We start from the raw sequence: 27915 nt of genomic DNA, 5'->3' as shown, positions 1-27915 counted from the left end.
AGCTTATGGAACCACATGGCAGGACAGAGATCAATCCCACAGGCTCAAGTATTTCACAATGAGTTTCTTAAAGCTCAACATTTAGATGAATAAATGAAGAATGTATCTTTCAATACCATGTGAGCATCATCAAAATACATTTTGTTCATGTTGTAATAAAGAGTAATTAATGTTGTAATCAGGTGGCTGAAAGGTTGCTAAAAAGCAACCTAAGGGGTTGAAAGAGCAATACTAGACCAACAGCTTGTTATTTTCTAAATAATTTTATAATTCACTTGACCAGATTTTTTTCAACTCTTTACATGCCTCTACTATTTTTAGCTCCACCCATTTAGTAAACACTTACTTTACATGGTACTTTTAAAAAATGACTTCTTTTTTAAACACAGCAGAAAACATTAAGAGTACTGTAAAGAAAGTCCCTGAGCTGAAATGATCAGGGTAAGGGAAATTACGAGGGAAGAAAACAGAGGAAGGAGGAAGAAGAAGTATTATATATGTTTGATCTGTTTTTACTCTTCCCCATGCATCTGCTTATGACCACTGCTGGAGAGCAGGATATTGGTTTAACACAGACCTTTGGTCTCACCCAGTTCAGGCATTCTTACATGAATTATTTTAAGAAACTTGACAAAGACCATACTTACCACTTGACTGCAAAGTCTAGTTTCTACTTCTCCTGGAGAAAAACTCCCCACCCTTCCTTAAAGCTATTTGTTCCATGGTAACAAGTTAATAATAAGTGATTGCAAAACCATTCTATACGAAAATAGATCTTCTTTGAGCTCATCTAAAAGGGCATTGCTTGCCATATTTCCTCTTCAAATTCCATGATAATCAAGGGCTTTCTCATTCAAAGGGACTGGTTAGCCCAAAACATTATGAGATCACTCACTCCCCTGATAATGACATATGCACTGTCAAAAGAGATACATCAGTTTTTAGCCTGGGATTTTAAATCCTGCATCAAATGAAGCAGTTCCCCATGTCAGCCTCTTCAGACTTTGTCAACTACCTGTCACTCAAATCCCAAGGGTCACTCAAAAGCAGACCAATGTAGTCATCTGTATTTATAAAGTACACAGCATTCATCCTCATCTGAGATGCACGCAAAAGCATCTGTCTGGAACAAAAACTTATCAAAGCAAAAGCTTTAAAGTTACTAGCACTTTGGTGACAGCTACCTATGTTCTTTACAGGTTAGAATTACTACCCCAACTCCTTTACTCCAGAAACTAAGAGTCACTCTCAATCAAGAAATCCTTTATTTCTCATTAAAAGACTAGTGATTAACTCTAAAGACAAAAATTACTATTTGCAGTTATCCTTGGTAGTTCTTTCAAGTCTGTCAAGCTTTGTTCTCATCAACAGCAGCACCCATTTATACTCCCCTCCCCCAATTACTCACCTTTTCAGCATCCTGCTCAAACAGCCGGAGCTGAAAACATTGGTCCAATTTCAATTTCCGCACATGCCACATCTGATGCAGATGCTGCCGTGTTGAGTGCAGCCTGTCCAGCATGGTGGATACTTTGGGTAAGAGGTTCTGTAAGTCCGCATTCCCTGACCCAGAGTTCTTTTTGGGGAAGCTATCACTGCTCTGTATCCGCTGGAGCAGCTTTTGTCCTTCCACATCAAGGTCCTCAATAGGGGCCTTAATGACTTTCTTTTTTAATTGTGAATGCTCCTCTATCATATTGCGAGCACCTTCCAGGTCCTGAGGCATTTCCTTTTTTGACAATATATCTTGCAGTTCCTCCAGTCTGGACAGCATATGGGTTGCATTGCTAATGTAGTCCTCAAAGGCAACTCTGATTTCTATCCACTCCTCATGGTTGTACTCCAAACAGCCATCAAATTCTGGGGTTAGCTGAGAAGGATCAACTACTTTGGTAAGGCCTTCCAGAGACACCATATTTGTCTAAAAATAAAAATGAAAAATAAAAAATGCTGTTACTGAAATGAACTTGAAATTTTCTTTAAGTGTTTGTTTTTCTCCTAAGAGTTGATCATTTTGGTCATGAAGTCCACGTGACTTAACTTTTCTCATACACTTCTTTTCAAATATCAGTTCTGATTGGTCTCCTGTCTTGCAGGTGTTTCCCCAAATGAGAGAAATATTTTATTTCTTTCTTACCTCACCACACTTAAGTAGAAAACAGCAACCACTCTTTCAACTACTGTTTTAAGTTTTGACTTTGTGTATTGTAAAGCAGCAGGAGGATAACAGCGAGTTTCAGTTGGCTGCTTTCCTCTGCACAGGATGCTGGTAATATCACGATTACCACAATGCAGAATAAGACAACAAATGGATGAAACCTAACTTTTTACCATTAGGAGTAAAACCCTAATTCCATCTTTCCCACACTCAGAAAAAGAACAGAAATGACAACATGCACAACTACCTAGCCTCAGTACATGAAGAAAATCACATTCCGTCTAGCACCACTGGCCTAATGTACCCCTCCTCTCATCTAGAACATAAATTATGAGGGTTTTCAAGATGCTGATCAATAGTGAGCACACTTAACACCATGAAATAAACAAGTATTTGTATATCATAAGGGAAATTACCTCAAACTCAAACTTAGAGCTGCCGAAGTTAGTCCTTTGCTTCTGCCAGAAATTGTCTGGCTTGATTATCAGTGCAACATGAATACAACATGGAAAGGATTCCTGTAAAATCTTCAGCAGAGGCTTTATGGAGTCCCATTTTGAACCACGCATATCTACAATGACAGTGAATCCTCGTTTACATACTTCCTCACTGTAGAAGAAAGAAGAAAATGTTATCAAGCAAGCATTACAACTTCAAACACAGCACTCTACTGCACCACACTGCCTAACAAACATCATCTCCTCGGCTAACCGTCACACCCTAGGGTCTCACTGTTGACTAGCTGACACGTACAGCAGATCTCATGAACCTCTCAGGAAGCTTCTCTCACATCCCCTGCCAAACTCCTTGTGGGTGATAGCTTTACATCTGTTGCTGATTTGATAATCTGCCTTTATCTCCTCTTTCATTTTCATTGTTTATATTCACGATGATTCATCTTCCAGTCTTGTTTCTCCTTCACCTTACACACACGTTAAACACACCATTTACTGGAACAGCAATAGGTAATTCATTTACAATTGACTCTTCAGAACATGCACACATTTTACTGACAAGAATATTCATGCCTTTCTAATGACTATGGGGATCCTCTAAAAGATAGAAGATGGCATATTGTTCTTACCTACCACTTGTACAACTTTTCTAAACTGTCTCGGATCTAGTCCCATATTACCTGACAGTTAAAGAGTGTTAGTCTGTAGAGGGGAAAAAACCCCCTTTATTGACAATTCCTTGTGTAACAGGATTGATTTGTGGATAGTTAATGGATAAGAAAGCATTTTATGGCTGTGAAGAAAACCGCATCAACCTGTTTCTACAAAATCTGAGCTCAATTTTGCTGTCCAAAAGTCGACAGACCTTAGACCCAAATTCTCTGGCAACTCTTCTGAGAATGGCAGGTTTAATTTCCTTTCATCGATACCTTTTGTACACTTAGTGCTTGCCACTGATCAAAAGCGGCAATCACCACCAACACCAGAAATTTTGATTTTGTTCCAGAAGAATTTGTTACATGACCTTGTTAGCATGGAAAAGGAAAATATTTCAAAAGCAACGTGTCATACCAATGGAGTATCAAAAGGGACCAAATGTCCATTGTTTGAGTACATGAATCACTTTCAGGGATGTGACTAATGTAAATGCAATTCTGGAGTTCATGTGGTGAGGTTTTCGGAGTGTCCAACAAGTAGGGAAGCTTCACTGGCATACTTTACACAATCTCATTGGCCACATTGTGGAAAGATGAGTTATGATTGATGCAGGAGAGCAGAAGAGCTTCCAAAAGAAGTGGTAATATGGGTTCCTTAGAGAAGGAGGGGTTTTAAAGTTAAGTTTTAAAAAAAAAAAGAAAAAAAAAGAAAAAACACCATTTAAAAAAGGATTTTATCAAGATAAATGCTGGCTGTCCCACCTGCCCATAGGAATGCCAAAAATGACAATGGTAGTAGGAAAATACATGGAAATTGACTAGCTTGGAATACATGTAGGCTACAACATACAATTTTCTGATCATGGTGAAAACGTTTTCTAACAGCCTCACAGGACAAAAACAACTACCATTTTAAAGATACACTCATTATTGAAAGGCTGTATACTATTACACGAGTGCTGCTCAGCTCATCCCTATCCTACCACACAAACTGACCATTCCATGAGGAGGAGTACTTGCCACTAATTCACATACATCTACCGGGGTGTACAAAGCAGCCCCTCATCATGTGATACAATGCAGAGGTGTTCTCGTGTCATGTGGCTCCGTCATCTGACAAGGGATTAATCCCTTTTGGCCAAGGATCACAAAAATTATTCTGAGAGGCTTTAGTCAGCCAAGGTCATCTGTTAGGTAAACATGAACTACACTAACACCTGGTCCACTCAGCATTGATGACTTAAATTTAGCAATATTTTTAAAACAAATCATTAAATTAGTAAAATTGTGAGACTGAGTCACCTTAACTGTTTGGATCTCTTGCAAACAACTGACACCTCTGAATCTTCAGCTGTCTAGAGTAACAGCACTGCAATAACTAATCAACAGACCAACTGTTTGGGGCTATTTGTATCAATTGGGAGTTCTTAATTAGCAAGGGTTGTGTGATCAGTCCCCAAAACATGACTTGTATGAAAGTGAGCCTTGCTTTTAATAAAGTTCCCTTTATTCTCAAAGCTCTGTCATGCTTGCAGAGACATAAGAACCTGCACTAACTTTCTATTTTAAGTCTATTGATGCTAAACTAACCTACACCTTTTGCTAGAGGACCACTGTATTTTGCCAGATTACCTCTACAAAAATCTCCTGGGCACAGTTTGATGCATATTTATCTATTAACTTCACTAGTAACTTGAAGCTCTAGAGGACTAGAATACATGTCAAACATTCAAATGTGAGGTTGAATTATTTCAGAGGTAAAAGTCTTAAGACTTCTTCCCCTCCTCCTTCCTCTTTCTCCCCAAAATCCCCTGTTAACAAGTGAACAAACAAAATAATAATATTAAACACTCCTACACTTTAAGGTGAAATAAAGACCAGAATAATTGAACAGCAATTGCTCTTAAGAAAGACCACGCACACACTTAACTAGATGTCTTGAAGTTATTTTCATGAAAGCACTTTTGTCAATCTGAAACCAACATCTGATTACATCAGATGCAAAGAAGAGTGCCTATAAATTAACACATTACAGAAATACAGAAGATACTGCCTTCAGGGATGTTGTCCAAGGGATTTTTTTTCAACTATAATGACAACTGCTCCTTGAGGTCATAAGCAAATGTATTCAAGCACAGAATTGCACCAAATGTTGCCAGATTCTGAGATTGACTTAAAATCAGGTTCCTATTGTCCCAAATTCAGTTACTACTAGGAAAAAAGTTTTATGTGAACAAACTTCTTATATAAATATTTTTATATGTACAAACCACACAAGTGCTAGATTTTAGTTCTGCCAATTTATTTAAACAGTATATTGTAAATCATAGCTTAAATTGTTGATAATACAATGATACCAATACTTTCACACGTCTCTCCACAGGTTTATCTGAGACCTGTACAAGCAATTTTATGTATCTCTCTCCTGGTTATTCCTGTGCTGTATCAGGACACTGTAACTTACCTACCACAAAAAACAGTTAGGAGCGTTGTCCTGATCTCAGCCCACACAAGGCATACTGTGAATGATGACCAGCATGTTTCTGATTATTGAGGTACTGAAAGCCTTTGAGTTGTATTTGCAATCTTCAACACAGTGACAGAAGTGTGGCATGGCAGCACCATTTCCAAGACACAAAAACTACTTCCAGCTAAAGCACACCAGTCATCCCGTCAACAGCCTTCCTTCTACAAGGCAGAGCAATTATTTAGGTCTCTTCCAAAAAAGCAGTCTGAAAACAGTAACTGACAGAGCTCAGTATGAATTTGTTCATTTTCTTAACCTGCTCAGTCTTCTAGCTTGTGGGTATACTGCAACATAATCCATTTATTTTGTTTTATAGCTTCAGAGCTTACCAAGTGACCACCACTTACCTAGGAATACACGCTAGGTATGAAATTAGTCTTCTAAGATCTTCTTGCCGTATTCTATCATGATTACTACGAGCTGGAAATGTTAGAATGGGACCTCCACGCTTATCTCTGCCACCTGAAAAATTAAAAAAAAAAAAATAGTTAAAACCCCCACAGCGTAACACCATTCTGGTTTGCAAAACTAGTCTTCAGAATGCTTTTGGAAAGCATAAGTCCTACACTCTTGCATGAATATCCACTTAAAGAAGTGATTTCAAGCTAAATGCCAACACTGCCAGTTAGATACCAGTTTAAAATTGAACTTTGGGAGTGACAATATACTTCTTGATACAACTCCCACAATGAGAAAGTATCTGTCAAAAAAAATTGAAACAAAGAGTAACCATAGCATTACACTTACACATTTTAGTCACATTTGAGTTTGGTTGGCAGCATGACCTCTCCAGCAATGGTGTTTTGTTATGTATTTAACTTTTTAATCAACAATTGTAGAGATTAAATGTAAATACAGAGTTATGCTACTTTATAGGCAAGTATTTATAAGATACTCAGCATTAACTTCATTACTAGCACAGCGTTTAGGTGTATAGTATTTCACACCCAATGCACATCCAAGATGAGTAGGTGGATACTATTTAAGCATTTAATTTATATTTTTACCTCATTCTGACACACAGATTCTGAATTGTCAGATTTTAGTTCTTAATTTTGTTAGCAATGCAAAACAAAGAAATTATGAATCCACTCTGTACGCAAAAAATCTGACTTTGAGTGGTTCCACTGAAATGTATTCATCTTATTAGTTAAATTGCAGACTTACTGTAGTTGAACATTAAAATGTAATTTTTTATCCAACCCCTTGCTAGAGACAACAAAATGTTAAAATCAACTAAATGCTGAATTGAAGTCAGTAGGCTGCCTTTATCAACTTGTATAATAGCAGACACATTCCTACAAACTAAATGTCACATATATGTTCTCAACCACAGATGTGTGGACTGTTTTCTCCTGTCCCATGGAAATGCTGAAAAACGATATCCTCTGTCCTGAATTATTTTTCATTGTAAATCAGCTCCTCATTGTAAATCCATGTTACTGAACAAAGTTTTAAAAAATCCCTTAGAAAGGCAGGCCAAAAGCAAATTAATAAAACCAGTCACTCAAAAATCCATCACTATCCTCCCCAACACAGTCTGTGTGTGCTGTCAAGGTCTCCAGAGATTGTCTGTACTGGATGTGTTCCCTGGGAGGCACCAAATGAAACTCAGAAAAGGCAAAAGCAGCTTCGAGTTTCTGTCAAGCTGCAATGCCAGAAACATAAACTTAAAAAAAATTTCATATTCTTATATTCCATGACCCTCTTAAGTGGGACATGAGATTAAAAACAACTGAATTGTCTCATTCTAATGGAGAGAGGCAAGTCTGATCTTGACCATCCTGACCCACTTGCCAAGCAGAGAGCTTTGAGGATTTTGACATAGCAAGTGACAGGATTAAAACATGACAGAAGCCCCAAGAGAGAGGAAGGATAAATGACAAGACTGGGAGTCCAATAGCCCAGGCCTCTGCCCAGCTCCAGAGCGATCCCTGGGCTCCAAAGCTACCAAACTTAGGTGAAAGTCTGTTGCAGCCCTTAATGCTCTCCTCAGCCACCAGCTACAGATCTTAAAAAAAATTTAGGTTTCAACTAGCAAACACTACTAATTACAACCCCCCAGAAAAAAGTGCTCAGTTGCTCAGGGTGGAAATTCTTCTTTCAAAAGCCACAGCTAGCAGATAAGAATGTACACTGAATCATCTTTAACACTCTCCAAGTGTTTTAAACAAACGCCTTGTTACATGCAGTCACCTCAGATCAGTCCTATGGGCCTTTCCCACACAGCAACTCCTGTATCATGCAATTTTCCAATATTGCAGAGCACAGAAACCCGTATTCTTTATGTCATTTTGGATGCTGCTTCAGTTGGCTCGCAGCTCCACATAGACCACAGAGAAAAATCAGTTTTTAAAGTATGGTGCTTACATTACTGATAAATCATATCCTGCAATTTTTGGCTGTTGGAGACAAACTTGTCATGCAAATTTCATGTATAGATGAGTACTGAAGAAATTAATACAACCTTGATATTTGGTGAAAAGAATTTCACTATCCAGTTGTAAACCAGATACCAAAATTGTATTATGCAAAAATAGTCCCAAAGACCTATTTTTTCATCAGCTATACTGAAAGCTTTTTTAGACCTTTTGCAATAAATAACTCTCATTTCCTTTGTTCCTGATGCTCTTGTGTCATAACACAAACAGGAATGTTAAAAGCAACAATGTATGAGGCATCAGGTGGGAATTTCCTGTCTCAGAATAGTCTTTATTCAACTCAAGCCCCTATTTGTCTTGGTTTAACAAAAACATGTTAAGCTACTACTATCATCGGTGAGACTTCCATTTTTACCCCTTTCCTTTTCTATTAAACCCCCACAGTACTGAGACATTCTCTCTGTGTCTGTTTATGCTGAGATGTATCATATGAGTAGCTGATCAACTCCCATGAGTCACACAACGTGAAATCACTTCTGTCTAGTGCACATCACTAACAGCAGTCTTGTCAATGGTCTCCAAATAGCACCAAAATCCAACAGACTGAGTAGTGCAGTTTTCTCAGGAAATGCCTTTTTACCTAGTCTCAAAGCAGTTGGGTAAAGCTAAACAGAGGACTTTTATGGCATGTTTGAAAAGAAGTTCAAATTATCAAGTGCTGTTTCTTATATGAAACCAAGATAATCTTGTAAGAAAATGCCTCTCTCCATCTAAGTATGTGTGGAGATGTAAGAGTATCTGTACTTCAACAGACTTCAGTATAAAACTGAACAAAAAATTGCGTCCCGGACTCCATCCATACTTCATGGTTACAACTCTAGGAGGCATTTGTATTTCAGGTAGTTAGACACCAAATACTTACAAAGATTATTTCCTGGTTAGGTGAAAATGAGTTCAAGGAAGCTTTTTCTCTTCCTTTTTTTTTTTTTTTTTTAGAACCACTTGCTTGGGAAATTTAGAAAAACAACACAGGATTCACAGCGAAGCTGCACCCAAGTATTTGCATTCTACACATCAAGCTATTTTGTTACTTTGACCAATACAAGATAAAGCAGTCCAATCTGTCAGACTGGTTTCATGAAGGACAAGTATGTCCAATTCAGAATTTGTTCCAGAATCAGTATGTACAGATACCAGAATTCCAGCTAGCTTGGTGAGCTTTGGGACTCTGCAGTTATCAACCTACACATAGCAAGATGTATTTCACAGAAGTACTCGTTCTGCTGCACTTCCTTGCCACCTGCCCTAGCAAAAAAATATCTGTTTCAAGATCTCTTTCAGGTTTGAATTCTCAAGAGACTACACCTCTCTTCCTCATTCTGTCATCTCAATCATTAACTTTACCTTTCTTTAACAGTCTGAGCATCACAGCTACATTAACATATTTTAAGATATTCAAGGAGCACACAGATTTTAACAAGTCCAGATGACTTATCCACACCATAGTCTTCATTTGTACCTTGTTTGCTGTACAAAATTCAGTTCTAAATTCACCTCTTTTTTTTTAAACTATCCTGGCTGGTGCTACAGATAACAGAGGCAAGGAGAAAGATTTCTCTTCCATCTAAATACATCTTCACATACGCTAAATTATGAAAAATCCACTCATTTTTTTCATTTACAAAACTGCATCATTAACAGCTCAATAAATGGGGCTAAACTGCATCATGATGATGGAGGAGAAAGCAAGAGTGAATCACATCAGACATACTGCGATTTGTGGCAGAGGAAAAGCAAATACTGAAATAATTTTTTCAAAGTGACGAAGTACTCAGACTGTACAAAGAGAAAGAAATTATGTTGAGTAGATCTGTTAAATATATCCACCTGAAAACAAATGAAAGGAATAAATGAAAAGCAAAGACAAAGCAATACAGAATTACAGCCTAACTCAGGCTAACACAGATTGAAGAGGTACCTGTTGGAGGAGAAAAGGGAAACTCCTAAAAATAGAGTTTAATCACAGCTTAGTACACCTACAGTAAAAGTGGTACCTCAGTAGGAGATAATCTGTTACCAAGAACTTTAACTTGTTTAACACACCAAGATTTCTGATGGGATCAAAACATCGTCTCAAGAATGGCTCAGGAGATACCTATGGTAGAAATAGTCTGGTGCTGGAATCGGGAGCAATATGAACGTAGAAAGGCTGCAATGGGATCCTAAAAGCCTGGTGGAGACAGGAGTCTCAGAGGTTTCAGCAACTCCTTCAGTGATAACTTCACAGAATCAAAGAATGGTAGGGGTTGGAAGGGACCTCTGGAGATCATCTAGTCCAACCCCCCTGCTAAAGCAGGATCACCTAGAGCAGGTTGTACAGGATTGCGTCCAGGGGGGTTTTGAGTATCTCCAGAGAAGGAGACTCCACAACCTCTCTGGGCAGCCTGTTCCAGTGCTCGGTCACCCTCAGAGTAAAGAAGTTTCTCCTCATGTTCAGGTGGAGCTTGTTGTGTTCCAGTTTGTGCCCGTTGCCCTTTGTCCTGTCACTGGGCACCACTGAAAAGAGTCTGGCCCCATCCTCTTGACACCTGCCCTTTAGATATTTATAAGTGTTGATGAGATCCTCTCTCAGGGAATGACTGTTATCACTGTAAAAAAAAAAAAAAAATTCTTTCTTGTATTTAAATGAAACCTCTCCTGGTATAACTTGTACTCATTGCCCCTTGTCTTCTCCATGTGGCTCCTCGTGAAGAGAGAGCTTTTGTCCTCCTGGTAGTTGCCCTTTACATACTTGAATACTGTGATGCGGTATCTCCTGAGCCTTCTCCTCTCCAGAGAGGAACGACCTAATTCCTTCAATCTTTCCTTATAGGGTGGGTTCTTGGGGCCTTTGATCATCCTCATGGCCCTCCTGTGTGGCCTCTACAGCCTGTGTCTGTCTTTAACTGTGGGGACCAGAACTGGACAGAGTATTCCAGATGCAGCCTGAAAAGCACTGAGTAGAATGAAGCTATCCTGTCTCTATTTCTGCTGGTAATGCTCCTGTGGATGCAGCGCAGGATCCGATTTGCCTCTGTTACTGCAGCAGCACACTGCTGACTTACATTCAGCTTTTTGTCCACCAGGACCCCCAGGTCCCTTTCAGCAAGGCTGCTCCTCAGCCACACAGACCCTAGTCTGTACTGGGCTCTTTGGTTATTCCAACCCAGGTGCAGGACTCTGCACTTGTCTCTATTAAACATCATACTGTTCTTGCTAGCCCATCCTTCCAGTCCACCCAGGTCTCTTCTGTGAGATGGTTCACCTTATATATCCATCTCACAATAAGCTGGTCTCAAGAAGTGCTTATGAAAGTCAGCATTGCGGAAAGATCAGTGCCTTTAGTACTCTAAAAGATGTACTTCAGTACTCAAAGATGAATATACTGCTATACAGCTCATACCTATTCATTTAACATGGAGAAGGAAGGTCTCAGTAGAGAAAGGCAGAGAAAAGACTGGGGAAGTGAACTGAGGATCTCAAACACTCCATGATTTTTTTTCAGATTGTGTTATTTGTGTAACTTTCCTGCTCTATAAAAAAGCACATTTCTTTGCACTGTTGATTGTCATACTTTATTTCTACTTGAGAAGGTACTTGACAATCAACAATGAACATGTTGCAGCAACTCTACCAGAACTCAAATATAAATTATGGAGAACAAAATACAAAAATTATAGTGATGTTTCTGGGTGCTTTAGGCTTAATGGGACTATTAGAGTTTTTAGTAGAGATAACTTAGAGTTATCTTTAGATAAAGGTTTAGTAGAGATATCCCCAAAAAAATTTTTCTACTTCTACAGACCTTAACCAGTTATTGTACTTATAAATATTAAAACCAAGTACTTGAGCAAAAGTTGTACTTTTGAAGGAAAAAAAAAAAGTAAAAAAAAAAAAAGAGATACATTGAAAACTTCTGTCAGTAATCCAACAGTCTTCCTTACCTTTGTGTTCCCAGGTATAAAGCTTGACAGTTCTAGTTCCACAATGGTTAAGCCTTCATGGTGATGGTAGTTTTGTTAGGGTTTTTTGGTTGGTTGGTTGGTTTTTTGTGGGTTGTTGTTTGCTTGCACTACTAATGTATCTCATTTCATTTGAGCTCCACTTACAATGGAAATGCGAAACTATGGATTTTGGCCAGTCTCATTGCCCACAGCTGTTTGCTCCATTCTTCTGTCAGAAGTTGCTACCCTCACACAGGCTAGTTGGTAACCACTTCTTGCCTGGACCTCATTTCCTCTGATTCATAAACCATAATCTCCCCTTAAATTTGCCTTCAGCTTTCATTTGGCCCACTTTTTGGGCCTTTTGAGAACACTGGATGCTTACAAACTAACATTAGAGAACACCTAGCATCTTTCAGAACCCTTCTAAGGGGTATAAACGAAGTTCTGGAAAACCTGGAAATTCAGAGGTTTCGGAACAGAAACTGTGTTTTCATTAAATGCCATAAAAAAAGGTCCAAAAAAGAACAATGAGGAATTGAAATATTGCATTTAACTCCATTTTCTCCTCTCATTTCCCTCTGAAAAATACAGTTTTAAGCAACCTTTCATCAGCACTACAATTCATAAGCAGAAGAATCGGGAGTTCCCACACTACCAGGGAAATCGCCTCTGGGCAGTCTGTTATATCATTCATTATAGTTGTCAGGACCTTTAAAAAAAAAAATCCCAAACCAAAACCAAAAAGAAACCCCACATCTTTTTTGCTTTATACCTCTGCTGGACTCAGCAGAGTGGACAGGACGAAGTACTGTGAACTACACACCGGTTTTGCTAGCATCAGCATCCATGCAGAACGAATATCTAAAGAGTGCAATTTCAGGGATTGTTTTGTATGTTTTAGTATTTACAGATAAGAGCTTTATTTTTGGAGTTCTTGACAAAGTATTTATAAAAAAACCCCAACCTTTCAAATATGAGACTGTCCTCTACATCATTTGACACTAAGATTATGGCAAAGAGAATGATGCTGTTTAATCTCAACAGATTTGGAAGTACTCACTGCAGAAAGTCACACCAAAATGCAGTTCACAAGAATAAGCACCCAGCCATCATTCAATCAAGTAAAGTTACTTACCAAGTTAGAGAGTATGTTATGATATTAATTCATCTAAACTCCACTTTTAAATCCTCTGCTATTCCTCATTAAATAACGAACCAACTTCAAGGTGTACACTGGAGTTAGCTAAAATTAGATGCTAACTCATTTCACCATGAAGATATTAAGTGTGCTTCAAAGACATGCACCGAAATTTCACCTCTGCAACAAAGATATTTCTCCAGTGCTTCAGCTGGGCCAGTAACAAAGCTGTTGCTGTAAAACTCTCCAGCACAAGAACCAGAAATAAGAGAAGGAATACGATTATGGTACACCAGGTTGTTCTAAATAATGCTGCCGGATATGCGGGGGGGGGGGGGGGGGGGGGGGGGGGTAGGGGGAAGACAGGACACAACCATGACAACAACAAACAGCATGTTCCACATTCCACAAAACACATATCTTCTTTATTTCAGATCCTTTCACAATGCTCATGTTATGTTTGAGATATCCAACTGGAATAGGTGCTACCCTAGCTTTCCATGACTTTTGTAATGATATTTAAAGTATTTAAAATACCATTTTATACATGACTAACAATACAGTTATGAATTCCACAACAGAAGAAAATAACTGTACCTGAAAGGTATGCAACTTTTTCCTTTAAAATTGGCAATACTTCCATAGCCTTCATTTCATCATTTTTGCGAAACCCTGAAAAAAGGAAGAGGCACGATAATTAGTCAGAAATTCAGATAAGCTCAGCTTCTACATTTAATGAATGCACTGTATAACATTTACCTTTGGAATACAGTTTGATTATGTTATGATTACAGAAATTAAGATAACCTTACTGTAAAAGGTTGCAAGAAAATAAACTAAGCTTTTAAAATACATTAATGAACAAGTCATCACTTTGACTAGCTTCACACAAACAGCATGGGCTGTTAGCAAGCCTCAGTAGAAAACAGGATACTGGAATTAGCCTTTTCCATCAGTAATAAAAACTATCAGTTGGATCCTGCTGCTTTTAGGCATTCCAAATCCCACTTTCACTTTTTGTTCCAACAGAGGGGAGTAGTCTCAAGCTAATAAGAGTAGGTACAATTACCAGTTAAAAGAAAAAACCCAACCAAAAAAACCCCAAAGATTTCCCAACCTCCCAAAAAGCACCATACAGAAAGACCCACCAAAACGCCCCAACACTATTTACATGCAACTTTTCTTATGTCCCTTCTGTAAGCAGAATGGGAGATAAAGCTCTCAACTGTGTCTCTTCTGCTGCCTGACAGAAGCAGCATTTTGTAAGAAAGCACATTTTGTCATGTTAACTCTGTACACACGATGTTTGAAATGGTCCCCAAGGTAAGTGATTACAGTCAATGTTGCAAAGCAGCACATCACCAGCTTGTCCCTCCTCTCTACTTCATTAAATTTCTGTGACCAGATCCTAAACTTCTCCCTTTTTTAATAAGGAAGATTTAGGAAGCATTTTATTTATGACCTTATATTCCATTTTGACCCATACAACACAGAATTGGTCCCTTTTGGGCCAATCCTGTTCATCTTACAAAAATTGGGTGGTTTTGTACCCACGCTTTAACTAATTGTCTGTATGATCCTTCTCAGTCTCTTTGGATTCATGTGCTTTTTTAAAAATCTAATTTCTGAAGAAAGTACCTCTTCTGGGGTAAGTGGGAAGCACTTATTTCTCTGTCACTGTTGAAGCCCAGAAGTGCTGTTAAGTAAGACAGCCCAAATAGCCTGCTACAACACAGCACTCGTGTTCCTTAAAAGCAACAGTTTGAGCTATTTAGAAGGTAAAATAAGCTTCTTAATTATTTATAGTTTCAGGGAAATCTTACAAGAGGAAGCTCTGGTGTACATGTGGCAGTCTCTTCTAAAATATATTGTTCTTCCTCTGTGCAAAAGGGACACAATTCCTCTACAGAAGGCAACAGAAGCTGTCATTAATGCCCAGCAGGGAGACCATCATTCCTCTTCCTCTGCAAAAATACCTAAATGTTTCATATCCTTTGGTCTCGGGTTCTGAGCTTGATCAAGACAGTTGTGCACTTCAGAGCTAAAACATGAAGGTATCATACTGGTGTCATCAAGTAAGATAGGACTTGTAAATAAGGGCATCATATATGTATGTATATGTATGTAAACATCACAGGTTTTCGATTCCAGCCAGCAATACTGAGACTTCTGTGCCACTGTGGTAACTAGCTACGGACACTACCCTTCAAAACTGATCCAGGACACACCAAACAGAACACTCAAGGGACAAAGATGGCCAGGTGTTTACATGTCACGAGCTGTGAGGAAGGACTAAACTGAAGGACACTGTTTAGTCTGCAGAACTGAGGGGAGACATGGTAGCAGTCCTCAAAACACAAAGTCTAGCAGGGGCACAAATAAGCTGGCCAGAATTACAGTGAGAGGTTTGCTTTAGATGGTAGAAAGTTTTGCAAACAAAACAACCACGAAGAGGCACACAGGACTGCCTGTGGACTATTCCCCACTGGGGATTTTTAAAAAATGCATTTAGTCAAATGCCTGTCAGCAACAGGTCACTCCAGTTCACTAACTTAAGTGTTCAACCAGGACAGTCTCTGTACCCACAGATTACAAGCAAAAGAAAACTAAGGAAATCCTCTTCTAGCCATTGGCCAGTTCCCTGGTTTTCCACAAACACCATAAACCCAAAAACAAACCCAAAATTCAATACACATTGTCTGAAAGGCTAGACCAGCAGAACTGGTTCCTCAGGTAACTATGCTGCATGGAGGGTTTCTACACCATGGACAATATTCTGCAACTCCAGACAAAGCAGCAGAGAGACATAGCTATTTCTTTCATGTTTGTGCTTAGACCCTCAGGAGTCTAGGACAGCTCCAAAGGACACTTGCATTATTCCTCTACTCCAGAGTACTGGCTATGGGTTATCAATCTTTTACTGAAACTGCCTACAGTTTTGTTCCTAGTAAGTTTTCATTTTGTAGGGACTAAAGCCTTAACCAAGACTTTAAGAAAACCTTAAGCTTAAATAACTCATCTGAAAAGACAGCAAATGGATTTTTCCACCTTGAAATATTTGGACTTCACTCGACTAAGGCATACGGGCACAATTGCAGAGGTTTTTGTTGGTTGGGTTTTGGTTTTTTTTTAACATGCCCGTCATAAGCTTAATGCCAATTTAGCATGCTCAGTTTTCATTTCAACCATGGAGATTTCTTTCCTTTACAGTAAATTTAGAGGTAGAAAACACTTTCTCCTCACCTAAAAAGCATGCAGAAACTAGTGTTGTACTTTGCTGTCTACCATAGCTCAGAATTACCCAAGACACTGATGTTACCGCAACTTGCTTGCTCAGACTTCTAAGCCCTTAAACTACTTTACCTCAGATGATGCGCAGTAGCTGCACATTTTACTTTGCCTGTGGCATGTAAGAAGCAAGAAACATTTAGCTAACATTTCTTGGACTATTAAGGGGCTGCTCAAGGTAAACACCCTAGCAAATACGTTAGTGCTTGGCTCATGTGCTGGATCTGCATATCCTTAAGGCTCACTGCCTTGGATTATCATATTCCTGATGCTCTAAACAGCCTATTTTTATTCCAGTTCTGCAGTGTTAAAGCTTAACTGAAAAGACTGTGGGGATTACAACTGACGAAAGAATGCTGGGAAGCAAAGAGGGTGAATATGGCAAGAAAGCATCGTATTTTTATCTCCAACAGAGCAGTAATTAAAAAAAAAAAAAAAAGAGAAGAAAAACAGCAATATATAAGCAGATCTTAAGGGCTTGGGGAAGGTTCCCCCCTCCTTTTTTAAAGCCTCTACACCACAAAACATTGGTGATTATGAGGATTTAATTTAAAAAAAAAAAATTAAAAGGCATTTACCGCACTCAAATGAAATGCCATAAATATCTGCACCAATCTCTCCCTACACAGCTCAGCATCCTCCGCGCCAGCCTGCTGCATCACATGTTCCTGGAGGTGATGTCATCCTTCCCCGGCCGCCGGCTGCAGCTCCCGCCGCCGCGGTGCCGCTGCAGTGCCCGCCGCCCCCTCTCCCACCCCGGCAGCCGCGGGGCGAGCAGAGGCGGCGGCCCCGCTCCCGGCCCGGCGAGCGCACTGCCAGAGCAGGACCCAAGGCTGCACGGCACGAAATACAAACGGGCTTTCATTCCCAGGGCACACGTTCTCTCTTGAAAGCACGATGCGTATAATGTCCTTTTAACTAGTCAGTTAACCTAATATGGCGGTTTTATTTTAAAAATGTGGGGGTTAATAATAAATCCGACGCTAGTATCTTTTAATGATAACTTTAGCCTTAAACAGGAAACCCACCCTTGATATTTTCAACTATTGAAGGAATACTCATTTTACAGTTTCACATTTTTAATAGGTAGTATATGCCCTTCTGCCATCTCACACACCATGCAGACACCTTTCCCTAACTACCAGTCAAGAGGGAAAAAGCTCAAATTATGCTAATTAATATTCAACTTTAGTAGATTAAGTAACACACGACTAAGTAGTCCATTTCAATTTAAGAGATTCCCTCCCCCTGCCCCCTGTGAAGCTTTCAGAATTACACAATCTCCTGAGTCACAGAAATACAGCCTTCTAATAAAACAGAGCCTGTTATCACAGAGCAGTTATTGAAGCATTGTATCACACAACTAAAGATCTCTAAAATGTGCAAACAAGAAAGAAGCAAAAGAAAGTCACTTAAACTTTTTATACAGGTGCACGCATTGAAAAATGAGGAAGTCCTTCCCACAAACACACCACCTCCTCTTTGCCTCAACTTCAGAACCAGAAGACACCATCAGCCAGCCAAATTTAAGGAACTAAGTGGTCTGTACTAATCCTTTTTCTCATGCTGCATGAAGCTGAGCTATTTTGTTGCAATGTATTAATTTATCCAGGTTGAAAGACCCACAAAAGACAGTGTTCCTGGGTAGAGGTATGACCCCTAGGAAGTTTCCAAGAGCCCTTTACCCAAACTGCCAGGTCAGCCTCCTAACACTTGGGCTGCAAGCGTTCCCAAATCCCACGGTGAAGATCTGGCCGCAGAGCTGCACGTCCACCTGCCCTGGAAATGGGACAGTAACCCAGCATAAAGGAACCACCTTTTGCCTGAAAATCACGGTGTTCCTATAAATCTGCTGTTCCCCTGAGTACCCAACTTGCTGGAACTTCCCATGGGCACTGAAATACAGTGAGCAAGTCACCTTTAGAGCAGAAACTGGATACCCTGTGTGGTAGCTCATGCATCCAAGGCAAATGCTGTACTAGTCTAAGGCTGAGGCATCCTTCAGACACAGGGAACATGGTAACTCTCTAATCATCTTGCACTGCAATGATCAGTAACTAGTCAGCCACACAATTAAAGGGAGCAGATAAAATTGCCTTAAACACATCTTTTAAGCTAACGATTTGATAACAGAACTGCGATACAAAACAACATTGGAAACAGCTTCCCCAAAGATGCATGGTTGCCCCAGGAACATAGAAGCCTTTGTTACTTCGAAGGTATCTTCAGTGATATGCATCATTCAGCTGTGGCAACAAATTAAGAAAGAGAAATTAAGACAGCAGAAAGACTCGGAAATTGAGGCTAAGGGCAACATCTCTTTGCTAAGAGGTTGACGAAGCACTCATCCGTTGCTGTCCCACACAACTGACTAAACTTTTCTGAAACACAGCTAGAAAAAACTCAAACAAAAAAGGGAATGCTCTCATCCCAAAAACTTACACCTTCAAGAACACAACCGCTTCGCACCTTGCAACATAAACCCAAGACCTTTTCACAGGTGCAAACAAAAAAAAAGCCAGATTCAACCCAGAATACATAGATGCTTTAGGCTCTCGTTGGACTTCAGAAGAATGACTCAGTGCATCATGGCACTGACAGTAAGCAAGTGCCTTATCTGCCAGGCTACTCCCTCCAGCACCAGCCTTCTAATTCCCCAGAATTATTCTAATTCTTTGACAGAAATCCCATCCTGCACCAGAGAGACCTCTTTCAGTGCATTATTGTCCAACAGACTACTCTCGTCATTTCAAAGGATCTAGTCTGATAGGCTTCTGCTCAAAAATCCATGCGCTACACTAAGTTCTACAGGAAGGAAAGACCCCACATAGAAACTGAAGTGGTGGCCTGCAGAACTGCTACATTAATACTACAGTTCAGGTAATCAGGGAGTTAGGTAGTAATCAGACTGATTTAAGTTTTTCGTAAGTGGAAGGAAATATTTGTTAGAAGATGAGAGATAAAACAACTTCCATGGGTGGGGAAGAGACCATTTCCTAGCGAAGCAGCAACTTCCTGCATCTAGGTAAGGCAGCAGGAACTGCAAACCGTTCTGCACAAATCCTTGCATCCATGGGTCCCTTCGTGTTGATTAAGTTTCGCCTTCGAACAGAAAAGCTCAAAATCTTAGCCAGTCAACATTTAAGCAAAAAGAATCCAAGATGTTGCTGTCTTTAGCATTTCCTCTATTTCACAGTATGAATGATATCAACTACACAACTCTGAAATTTAAGCTATTCCTCCCTTTAATTGTAAAGCCATCATAGCTACATTTCAAGAGAAATTGCCTTCTAGTTAATTAAGTAAAAGGAAAAAACAAAACAAAACAAAAGCAGGAATAAAGAAGCTCAAGTAATAAAGTTAGTGCATTATTAGACTGATTCAGGTTTCATTATTTGCCCTTTCTCCTCCCCCACATCACAAGATCAAAAATCATAGAATACCAGGTTGGAAGGGACCTCAAGGAACATCTGGTCCAACTTTTCTTGGCTAAAAAAGATTAAATTAATTTTAAATCCTGGAAATCCGTAGATTTATTCAACTTTGCTTATCAGTTAACAACTGTATACGATAAACCTCGGCTACAAGTTAATTTATACGCTACCTCCCATGTTTTTCATGTGCCCAGAAAGAGAGCACAAAGCAGGTGTGTATTCTCCTGTGGAGAGGTTTTTAAAATAGGACACTGGACAAATTTCTAAAGATGGTATTATTCCATGAAAAATAATTTTAAACAAGATATGAGGAGATTCACAAGGAGCCATTGTGAAGACTTATACATCCTTACTCTGAAGTTACTACACTGAAACTAGTACAGATTAAGTCAGTAGAACCATTTGATTCTTCCCTTCAATCAGATTTAGAAAAAATGACTGGTGAAATCTACATGTTCTTGGGTTTACAAATGAAATCATGCCACTGAGGTAAAGGCAAGAAAGAAAACTGAACTTTCATAAAGCAGAAAATGGCAAAAACCAGCACTAACTGCAAATACAACCCAATGGGTTGGCAAAGGGAAGCAAAAGGTAGCTAAAGTTAGTGCATGTATGGAATTACTGATAGCTTTTCTTGACTTTAACTCAAGTATTTTAAGTGCCAATTTCAATTTTATGGTAGGCTTAACTATAAATTCCTACTTTTGTACATAAGTAAGGATTCATAGAGCAATCAGAGCTGTCAATTCACCAACTGCACTGTTATCACTTCCCGTTATAGACATTGCCTATATTCATTGCTGCTCAGCAATCTCACACCATCTTTCACATTGCAACAAAGCAAGAGAATTCAGGGGAATTATGGCAAAGACTGCAATTCTTTTCTCTTCTCTGAGGCTTCGTGAGCTTGCCGATGACCACTTTCAAAAGGTATAATGGCAATTCATCTCAGGAACACTAACTTTTAAGTATGCCTGTCATACCACTTTTAAGACCATACATCTTTTTAGGAGAAAATGAGAAACTATCAGCAGTTTTTTAAAATGACATACAGATCACTGGGCAACATTAGTAACCTTGGCATTCATCATTTATTCATTCACTTTTTCTCAGTCCAGGTTCTAAAGCCTCCAAATGACTCTGACAAGGACACAGCGTAGAGGCATAGGACCAGAGGGGCATGATTTCAGTGTTGTTCCAGCAGCCATAGTCATGAGCTTAAGCAAAGTATTTGTTGAGGATAACAGCTATTCATTTAACAATAAGAACCCAGTCCTAAATTTAAATTCCAGGAGTATGACGTGAGTATGCTTTTGACTCCCTTCAGCTCCGATCAGGCTCAAGATCCACTCACAGAAAACATTACACCTTCAAACCCTCACTTTAATCACAACAACTCACTGAAATGTCCCTCCTCCTCCTCTTGTTTTGTTTTGCATCCTATGCACTCTCCATACATGCTTCAGGGAACTGCATCACATCAGTACCAAGCTGGTATGCAGTTCTACCACATGGCAGCTGGGACCTCACAGAAGCAGACAGCTTAGAAGTTGCCTCATGAGGTTCATTAGAAGGTTACTAGCCCTTGAAGCCACTTGCAGTTTTTGGTATTTTTGCTAAGTGTAAGAGGCTCTCTCTTACCATTTTAACAGCTCTGTGGTTTGTCCTGACACCAGGACGCACCTTTCCTGACCATAAATTATGGGGGAGCACAACGACATACAGAGGGACATGGCACAAGAAAAGGCTGCCAGTGTAGTTGATAGCAAATACTAAAGCAAGATCAAATTCACTGACTGACCGACCATCCTCTTCTTGGAAGCTTACATACTCATCTATTTGTCAGTTAAGAGAGAGCAATTACTGGGAAACCAGCTACCTCAGGTGTGTACCATGAAACTTGATGAAGAGCTGCCTTAAGAACATAAGTTGAAGAAAACTCCAAATCCTAAGTCACCCTACTAAAAATACACAATTTCCTTTTAATTGGGAAACACGAACCTTAGAATTACCAGTATTTTGTAGTGAGGTCCTTTCCAACCTGAATTACCCTTTGATTCGACAAAATGTGTGAGCCAGAAGTAAACACATCCATTTTTCAATTGAAACTTAAGATGAGATGATCAAAATCTGACCAGTTCCTCCCCTCTGAAGTGAGAGGGACTGTGTTCTAAAATTTATCTATCTATTCGGGATGTTCAATCTGTTCCTGCTGTTCTACCAACATTGTTGGGAGTTCGTTTGTTTTGGTGGGAACTGCTCATCCATCTCTAAGCTCTGCAATACTCCAATTCACTGCCCTGCTGAGGTGGCAAACCTTTTTGTAGTGGTGTTCAAACACAGCAGTAGCACACTGCTCTCACTGCAGTCAGATACCTTCCCTGTTGACTGTTGCTACACCCACTCATGGTTTAAGGGTTCTACACTGTCAGGGCTATCAGCAGGGTACCCAGTCTTCTGTAAAAGATTGTTTTAACATGCAGTTGTTGTAACAACAAGATCTGTAAGCAATTTTACTTATTTTTCTGTTCAAAACACAGATCAAGTGAAAGGCAGTAGCTTCTAAATTCTGCGCAGCAACAGCTGGAACATAACATTTTAGATCATGTCCTTTGGCTCTTGTTCCAAACCACCATCTGGAGAAATCGCTTTCCACACCAAAATTGATGAAGACTACAGCAAGGGCAGTAAAAATAAGCAAGCTAAAACAGATTGAAAATTGTCCTGCATTGTTTTATCCTGAGCAACAATAGGAAGAACTATTTCCATCAGCCCTGAAATCAATCAAAAATACAAAAAAATAGACTGCATATTCTTCAGAAGAAATGCCTTTTTATAGCACAAAGAATTGCTTTTGGGCTTCCTATCATTTACAGACTCCAAGATTAGACATTTACTGGTTTTGATTTTTTAGCCTTTTTCCTTTTCTCCACTCTTTTTTTTTAAATACACATTCTCACAACACTTTTATTAGTCATGTGGAGATTCATACGCAAAAATTAGACTAGATTATGTTCATACTTAGAGATACTAGTACTTAAACAACCAGTTTTTGTGGAATACTCCTTCCTCTCCTCCTCCCTTTTCTTTTTTTGCATGACATTTTATATTCCTTCTGTGGCAAAACTAGCAGTTTGCAACAAGATGTATATCAAATAACTTGATTTGTGCACAGCGCTCATTCCTTCAAATTCCTGTTTTATTAGTTTGCAGCTGTAAGGAGCTCAAGCTCTAAGAGCACCGAGACACAGGAAATATAGGATGAATCTGAGCTTCTCTGCTACATTACAGTGCACATACAAAAAAAAAAAAATCAACGTGAGGAGAAAGGGAGAGACACTTTTATTTGTGCTGTATTGTAAAAATAGTCAAGTTCATATTGATTCAAACAACAAAAAAATTGTCTGCAGCTTGTTTTATACAGCCCTCAGCTTTGGATGCATGACCAGTAGAAGCTTTTAAAGGTGGGCAAATAAAGTTTTACATCAGCGCTTCTCCCTGCTCTCCTATCTTTTTTCCAAGCTGTTTTTATTTAAAACACTGATTTACATATGCTACTGGTTAGAATGAACAAATTCTTTAAAAAAAAAAAACAAAACACAAAACAAAACAAAAAAACCCACCAAAAAACAAACCACAAAGAATAGTGATCAGGAGTCCACAGGGGAATTAAATCTTGGGTATTTCACTTTTAATATGCAAGCGGTTGCTAACAGCAACCTGTCTCCCTCCCTCCCTGCCTTTAAAAGGGAGAGGAAGATTAGCATGAAATGCCAAAAGAGATGTCCAATACCTGTCTTGTTTGCTCTAGGATTATATCAGAAATTATAGCGTGAATTACCCTGAGCAGGTGCGTACATATTCTTAACACACACGCTGCGTTAATTAAAAATACAGGTTTAAGACAATAGAAAGCAAAGACGGTGAACAAGCAATCGCTCTGAGACAAAAATGAGCCACGCGCGGGCTTGGCAGTAGGGAAGCAGTGCAGCATAGCTCGATCTGCATGCAAGCCGATGACAGCATGGCTCCCACATGACCGCCGCACTCGCAGCGGCACACATTACATCATCAGCTTTGTGCAGGGTTGAGCCATGGCTTAGCCCGGGAGGAGCTCTGCCACACGCTGCATCCCCGGCTCCATCCCCCAAACCTTACAGAGGCAGAAATATGAGCGATCTGAAGTCATGCAAACCTTCCTTTCCCTGCCCTGCCAAAAATCCTCCCCATCTGATCCCTCTTGCAAATTTCATCAGAAACAAAAGACCCTTACCACGTTTTGCTTTGTGAACCAATTTCAACTCGAGAATCAGCAGGATTTTGCAGATTGTCATGACTAAGAAAGGGAGGTTTCGTTCTTAATTTATCAAATTTGTTCTAGCAGATTATTTCCTTCAGATGACAAAGGCAAGCAGCCTGAATCTCATTAGAGTTACATTTAACACAGCTACTTAAGTACACAAATTTAACCTAAATCAAGGCTGGCTGTTCTCCTCGAACTCCACTTACTCAGCTCCTATGTTACTGTAATGAGAACAAGATTAACATCTTGCCGTCGCTTTCATCCATTTCTGTAAATGGATACACATTACTACAAATGCAGCATGTGCACTTTCATGACTCTGGTCAGGAGCATACTCCCAAACTCAGCACTCAAAACCAAGGAAATATTTCTCATCGCCTCACCACCTATCCTCAAGTCATGAGTAAATTAGCTTCAAATTCATCTTTATTAAGGGTATGTAGCATATGCAATACTGAGACAGACAAGACAAAGCAAGCAGCTCCTAACACTATTTAGGACAGAAGCCGTAATGTTGCAAAGGCGTCCAGATGTCCAACTGCTTGTTTCTATAGCTTTAATATTCAGGAGCATATTGAAACAATTGATAGCTATTAAAATAGTGCCAAATTTCTTTGGGAACAACAGTTACTTGAAAGTAGCGGCACCGCATTATACTCGCAAGTATGCTGATCAAGTTTGTCAATTTAAAGAAAAAAAACACCACACCAAACCCCAACAAAAACAAACAAAAAAAGCCCAAAACACCACATACTAAACCTTGCTCATTTTACAGATCAAACTAGACAAAAGCTATTTAAACTTGACTGCAACTTACTACTTCCTACTACTTGCCAGCACAACAAATCCAGTATAACAAATACTTGCGAGTTCCCGCTATTTCATGCTCAAAGTTTTAACATCAAATCTATGGACCTTGATATGGCTGCACTCATTCAAATAAGAAAGTGCAGACAGTGACTCTTCTGTTAGCACAGGCAGCAGGTATTTACCCATCAGCTTTACTCTTCAGCCTCCTAGAGCATGGAAAATACGAAGATGTTATATGCCCAAACTATCCAGTCATACACGTCTGTTGCAAAATACCACCACTAGCAAACGTTTTCCATGTTATTTTATTTCAATAGAGGGCATTCATCACATGGGCATGTCATAGCACCTCTGATCCATGCCCTTAAAGAACATGCTCAGACTTACCAAGCATTATGGAGTATAGTATAGATACCATGTGATACCATCTGCAAATCAGGATAATGACAATGATTCAAGCACTGTAAGTTATAATATTTTAATTAAGTTCACAAAAACGACCTTATTTAAGCTTGATTAAAATGGGTTTGTTGGTCTTCTACAACACTGACTCACTCTACACAAAATTCTATATGCATATTATTTCCGGGAAAAGCTTTTTGAGACAACAATAGGAGCTAACATTTTAATTGCATTAAAAAGCAGCAATGTACTTTGGCATGTATGTAAATGCATTACTTCAGAAGTCTACAACGTATTTTTAAAAGCTCTAGGTAATATTTAACCATGCCTCTGCCTTCATGTCTTTGGTTCCTGACATGATTAAAAATACAGAAGTTGTCTGTCACATTTTAAACTCTAAAACCAAGTACCAGTCCATAAGTGTACTTCTAAATGATGTAGAAAGCTTAGTTACAAATATTAACTTCTGTAGAGTAGAGCGGTAACAAATACGAAATCAGATTTCTCTTTAGCTGTTTTCACCTTTATTTTATTATTTCCCCCCTCTCCTCTTACACCATCTCATCAGGTTAAAATACAAGTTTATGGCAGTAGTACAGCATAACATACAGTTGATACATTATTTAGGTTGGCAAATATTTTTATTTTTACGCATTATTAAATGAGATGCACTCTCTACTGCAGTGCTTTTGGTATAGAGCCACTTTTGTTGTAGACAGGTTCCCCAGCAGCACTCTTAACTTTCTTTTGAGCTCCAATATACTGACAGCCCATTCAAAGTGCCAAACTCTCATATCTACTATATTTAAAAAACAAACAAAAAAACCCTGAGAAATTAAGTCATGTCAGAGGTTTACTGAGTCTTTTTAGCCTGGCAGCTATTGAATGCTTGAACATTAAGCAGTATCACGTTCTTTTCCAGCACAATTCATTAGGGTATTTGAAAGTGTATAGACAGATAATAGGTGTGTTCTGGACTCAGCAGAGGGAAGAGAGTGTTCAATCCAGAACTGCGTTACTAAGCTACTGTTCCATTTAGAAGACTGCAAGACCTGGACTGCAATTTCTTCATTAAAGACTTCCCCAACAGTTTCAATAGCTGATACATCACAACAGCCTCCCTTCATGCCTCCCTATCTAAGCTCAAATGTCTATGACCAGCATCCCCTAGTACGTTTCATATACAAGAACATTCTTACTAAGTCCTTTAGAAATACAGTTTTCCTGTTAAACGTTATCCCCACTACATCAACCTTGCTCGTACCAATGACAGGTCAGTTCACTGGCACTACCTGAACTACAGAAGTAATAAAAGCAGATAGAGTATTTTATCTACTATCCATTTACTCTTCACAACATGCATCAGGAGTACTAGTCCTCTTCAGAAGTTACTTAACAAAACTTGATGTACATCAACTTGAGATGTCTGGAGACCCTTTCCTCCAGCAGATGTTTTGACTTAGTATACTTATGTTCTCATGAGGATCAGAAGCAAGTCTTAGACCATTACCGTATACAACTAAATTGTATACAAATTTATCCCAGTCAGCTGAAATCAGTACATTTCCAATGCCAACTTAGTTCTGAATTCGGTAACTGAGCACCACACACACACTCACACACACTCCATGGCTTGTAATTCTTCAAGGAAGGAGCTGCAAGCAAGTTAGCAGGATATATTTCTGTTAGAACATTAATACTCTTAGCAGCAACAAAACCCTGATTTCAAAGCAAACTAAAAATTGTACTACCATCTCAACATATGGGGAAAACAAACGTGAAGTACTTGAGACTCATGTAAGGTAAAACTTTGAACTAACAGGACTTACTCTGTCACCAGTGCTTGAAATAATGGTACACATGATGATGCTAAGGATCCAAGTTACAGCAGCGTAACACAGCACCTCTACTTGCCTTCTTGACATCTTTGTTATAAAGTAATCATTTTATGAAGACAACTAAGAATCAAAATCAACAAAGCCAAAGTTTATTTGGATGTATGAGAAAATACCTTGAAAGTGTCCAAAATGCTTCTCAGACAGGGACAGTATCAGAAGCTTAAGTTGCCTACCAAAGCATCCCATTGCTGGCAGATGTGAGATAATCCCATCTTTACACAAGGCCTGTTTTTGACCTCTTTGGGCAATTGATTGTCATTAAAATCACTTTTCAAATTACTATTCTTATGTCCAGATTGTTTGAACTGTCATTCTTCAACCTCTTGGCTCAATGACTTTCTATGGATATAAGCTCCCTGACCTTATCAGATTTTTTTTTATCTTTCCAATTTAGAGCACACTATTCCACATTAAAGATATTGGTATTTAAAAATTTCATTTCTCACAAAGACTTCCAATTAAAAGTGACGGTCAAGTCT

At 39.1% G+C, this 27915-nt stretch overlaps 1 protein-coding gene across 3 annotated transcripts in view; it reads right to left on the bottom strand.

The window, feature by feature from the left end:
• Positions 1–27915, bottom strand: part of TRIO (trio Rho guanine nucleotide exchange factor) — a 259674-nt gene that overhangs the window by 168442 nt on the left and 63317 nt on the right. For all 3 annotated transcript variants that reach the window (XM_075744826.1, XM_075744827.1, XM_075744828.1), the window contains exons 2-5: positions 13899–13973; positions 6144–6258; positions 2575–2767; positions 1409–1921 (exon numbers count right to left, since the gene is read on the bottom strand). In XM_075744826.1, coding sequence (XP_075600941.1) covers positions 1409–1921; positions 2575–2767; positions 6144–6258; positions 13899–13973 — 896 coding nt within the window. The remainder of the gene's footprint in view (positions 1–1408; positions 1922–2574; positions 2768–6143; positions 6259–13898; positions 13974–27915) is intronic.

This window comes from Balearica regulorum, chromosome 2 (genome assembly GCF_011004875.1).
Source record: "Balearica regulorum gibbericeps isolate bBalReg1 chromosome 2, bBalReg1.pri, whole genome shotgun sequence".
Classification (NCBI taxonomy): Eukaryota; Metazoa; Chordata; class Aves; order Gruiformes; family Gruidae; genus Balearica; species Balearica regulorum.
Note: the sequence above shows the minus strand (reverse complement) of the source record. Positions and strands in the feature narration are given on the sequence as shown.